Below are 4,250 nucleotides of genomic sequence, written 5' to 3' on the forward strand. Positions count from 1 at the left end.
CGGGCACCCTCCAAGCCCAGAGTAGGAGAGAAAGCAGAGAGGAGACAATGGCAGACACCAGTACTCCTGAACTTTTCGCCACGCTTGCATAAGAAAGGTTAATTTTGGACCCAGATCTAGGAGAGATTAAGGGCCAGGCAAGTCCACAGTTTGCCCTGCCGCGCAAAGGAAGATAAATTGAGGGGGCCACAAAGAAACGCTCCCAGCCAAAGTGCTCCTACCTGCTCCCTCTGTCCCCCTCCCCAGTCCACAGCCGGCTGTGCATTTCAACACCTCTCCATTTTCCAAACGGGCCAGGAATTCCAGATGGGACCCAGAAGGTGGCGGGGGAGGGAGGAAGGGGACACAGGCTGCTGCAAACAGATCCCTTTTGCAGCTCTGCGCTCAGCTCGCCTGTTAGTGCGCCACCGTCTCTCGGTCCTCCTCCTCCGCGCCAGGCACAGGGGGGCGCCCGGGAGGCGGCGTAGTCCGCGCCACGTTGCTGTCGCCCTGGTCCGGCTCAGCCGGGTGCAGGTGCATGGCCAGCTCCTGCAGCACAGCCGCGCGCCCGATCTGGTCGTTGCGCCGCTTCTCCATGATCAGGTCCTCCAGGCTTTGGAACTCAAGCGTGTGGCTGCGCTGCGCCGAGAGCTGAATCTGTAGCCGGTAGGGCTGCTTGCCGATGCGCAGCTCGCCGCCAATCTTGAACTCACGCTTGCCGTAGCGGCACCAGGCGGCGAAGCTCTCCGAGTTGCGCCAGCTCAGCTCGCGCTCCTTGGCGCCCACGTGCGCCAGCGCGTTGCGCACCACGGCGCTGGGGCTCAGCGGCTTGTAACGGTACAGATCGTTGACCACGCGGCCGCGACGGCCCTGACTCGCGTCGGTCAGGAAGCTGTTGCTCACCTCCAGCCGGTGCAGATGCACCACCTGGAAGTTGCCCACGTACACAGCCCAGTGCGGGTACTGCGCCTGCGACACGAACTCTACCAGGTCGCCAGGCTTGCACTTGTTGAGCAGGTTCTCCGGCGTGTAGGTGCTCAGCGCTGCCGAGCCCGGTGCGAAGCTCTTCTGGTAGATGCACTCGTCGCGGTAGAACACGGAGCACTCCACCTCGTGTAGCCGCGGGTCGTAGGGCTGCGGCGGGGGCAGCGGCTGGCCGTCCCCGCCGTCGGGCACGCCGCCGCCATCCGGCCCCTGGGGCGGCGGCTGCGGCTCCACGTCCTCGTCGTCATTGGAGAAGATGTAGGAGACACCGATGCGGGGCCCGTCGTCCCGGTCCACGCCAGTCGGGTCGGCCGTGGGAACTTCCTTGTAACTTAGGTGGGTCAGTTTCTCCACCTGGTTGCCCATCACGCTGCGGACACACGTTCACACCGCCGCGAGGGGAGAAAGCGAAACCACCACTAGGGTCATTGGCACAGAGTCCCGGACAAGGGTTGAGGCCACCTGTTGGGAGAGGAAGGCAAGGAAGCCATGAAGGAGCCCCTCCGTTTTGTTCTTAGCAGGAGAAAGAACGGGTGGGGCCCGATCCCCTGGAACCATTTTAGGGGGAGCCTCGGGTGTAGCGAGCCTTCTAGGATCACAGAAGACCGGGCGACTCCAGCTCTCCCCCGCCCCCAGCCCTTCGCCTGGCCGGGCAGAAGCCCATTGCATCAGCACCTCCTACCACTTCCGCCCGCGCCCTACCTGCCAAGCCCGGGCAGAAGAGGGTAAAGAGAAACTTTATTCTAATACCCCCCTTTCCTAACTCCCCACCCCCACCCCTGGGCTCTAACTAGCCCCTGAGACAACCGTCTTCCCCCAAGGCCTCCATCCCCAGGGGAACGAGCGAGGATCCTAGAGCGCGGCCCGGGCAGGTGACCCTCCCTACCTGGCTCACCTGCGGCGCTTCCTCTTGCCCGCGCGCCCGCCCCTCCCCCACGCGCCCGCCCTCTGGCTCGGGTTACCTGCGCAAACTCACCCGCAGAGAGGTGGAGATGGTGGGGAGGGGCCCCCCGCCGCACCCGGAGACTTCTAGGGCGAGTTTGCAGGTGTGGGCTCCTCAGTCCTTTCTCTCCCGGCGCGGGCGACAGCGAGGTTGGGCAGGGGACAGCGACGCATATCTCTCCCCGCGGCTGCGTAGCGCCCCAAGACTTGAAGGCGGGGGCAATCCCTGCTCACACCGCGCCCCCTCCGTCCTGCTGGGGCTGTTACGCGTCTCAACGAGCTCTCGGGAAAGGTGGAGCAAGAGGAGGAGGAGGAGGAGGATAAGGGATCCCAGCGACCCAGCGGCGGCAGCTCCCGCTCGGGCCGGCAGAGCAACAAGCGCGGGAGAGGGAGGGACAGGATTGTAGATCCGGCTCCGGGCTCCCAGGCGGGATCGCAGCCCGTGGCATTTAAAGAGACAGGCGCTCTCTCCCCCAGCTCAGGTTTTTTCCCACACGCCGCTGAGCCTCAGGGATCCCAGCCCCTGCCCCGCCCACCCGGGCCGTGGAGCTCTGTCCTGGCCACGCCCCCTCGCCCGAGCGTTTTAAAGTCCGCTGGCAAAGGCTCAAGCGGCGCGCTGGTGCTGGCGCTGTGTGGGGGCCGGTCAGAGCTCCGCTTTTCTTCGTGTTTTTCCCAGCGGCGGCTTCGAGAAGTCGGAAGGCAGACTCCACCTGCCAGTGTAGAGATGAGAGAGAGGAAGAGTTTGGTGTTGATCCCTTTTCTCTTTGGCCTCTTCTTTCCCAGACTACCTGGACAGGGAGGAACAGTCAATAGGGACATTGGCTGCTTTCCTGTCCTAGAACCTGTTTCTTGCCCGAAAGGATTCTTTACCGGGACAGCTCCAGAAGTGCTTCAGCTTAGAGGTGTTTCTCGAATGAGTAGTGTGAAACTTTGGGGTAGGGGAAAAAAAAAATAAATCACACAACGGAAACTGTGAAACATAATGAAGACTTCGTTTCTGGCTGGTTCCCAAGACCGCAGATCTGTTTATTAGATGTCCCTAGAAGTTAGTACAAAATTAATATCATAACCGCCGTTGTTGTTTCCAGAGTTACCAGTTTGTTGGATGTTGAAAGAAAGCATGCGGTTCTGGCTGCTTCTGTGGGGTGGGGATGTAGGAATTGCCTAATTGCCCTTAAATTAGAAACAAATTAGCAGAGGCCCCTAGTGGATGTATTTCCTTCCTGCTGACTTAGAGAGGGAAATGACAGGGGACGGGTATTGCCTATTAACCTCACCACAAGGGGACACCCACTCCCTCCCCTCGATGGTTTAGTTTCTTGTACGTAAGGCGTAGGCGACTAAAATGTTTTTATTTTTAAAAAATAATGGATCGGAGTCGTGGCAGTGGCTTGACAACTCCGTTTACAATAGACAAGCTTAGGCACTCTCTGGAAACACCCCAGATGAACTCGTGGTGGATTTAAGAATGCAACTCAAGACCTATAGCCTGTTTTCCATCGCTGTTTCTTTTGAGTAAATTTTTCCAGGTAACGCTATTATTTATTCAGTGCGTATACCAAACAGTGGAAACAGGAATATATTAACACCATTGTGGTCCTTTTTAGTTTGAGGGGGAAAAAAAAAAATCAATCTACTTGCATACCTTTGAGCCCAAACAATCAATATTGGCAGGGGTGTGATGGAAGTTAGTCCTTCAGCAAGTGCAAGACCATGGTATAAGTTAGACCAAAATGAGACTGTACGTGCTGTACAGATTAAATTTAAATATTTTCAGACTGGCCTTAGGCACATGTAAGTGGATGAGTCCCCCCGGACCTTTTGATAACACGTGCTTTGGGGACTGCTGTTACCTGGGTGATATTTGTCACTACCATGTGAATTCATGTAGATGCCCGTTTTATATAGAAGAGTTAGGCTTAGAGAGTACAATGGCTGGTCATCCCACGACCGTAAGACTGGGATACCTCTATTGCTGTCAGATGTTATAGGCCATTTTGCCCCTATGTGTTTCTGGGTGGGTTGGCTAGGGATGGGAGAATCCAGAGGACAGAGTATGACAGAGTATGTGCATCACACTGTACTATGACAGCTTGCTGCCAGCACTGTGGTTCAGTGACCTAATGGGTGAGGAAACAATGCCTAATTGCCTGGGTGTTTCTCCTGGTGTCTGAGCTCTATTCAGGTGCACAATAGTGGCTCAACAACATGTCTTGAACTGACCTGCTATAAAGTCTCAGAGGGAACAGGCCCTGAGTCATCTTCATATCTGAATACCTGGCACTTAGTAGATGCTCAATAAATGCTTGACAGATGCTTTAGGGGAAAGCAGCGACTGAGTGAGT

The 4,250-nt window shown here is 57.0% G+C and overlaps 1 protein-coding gene across 1 annotated transcript; it reads right to left on the reverse strand.

Annotated features, from left to right (window-relative positions):
• Positions 1–396: 396 nt before the first annotated feature.
• On the reverse strand, positions 397–1,329 carry LRATD2 (LRAT domain containing 2). Its single transcript, XM_063079086.1, has one exon. It carries the CDS (start codon positions 1,327–1,329, stop codon positions 397–399), a length of 933 nt encoding a protein of 310 aa, XP_062935156.1.
• Between the last annotated feature and the right edge of the window lie 2,921 nt (positions 1,330–4,250).

Source organism: Cynocephalus volans, chromosome 15, assembly GCF_027409185.1.
Source record: "Cynocephalus volans isolate mCynVol1 chromosome 15, mCynVol1.pri, whole genome shotgun sequence".
Lineage (NCBI taxonomy): Eukaryota > Metazoa > Chordata > Mammalia > Dermoptera > Cynocephalidae > Cynocephalus > Cynocephalus volans.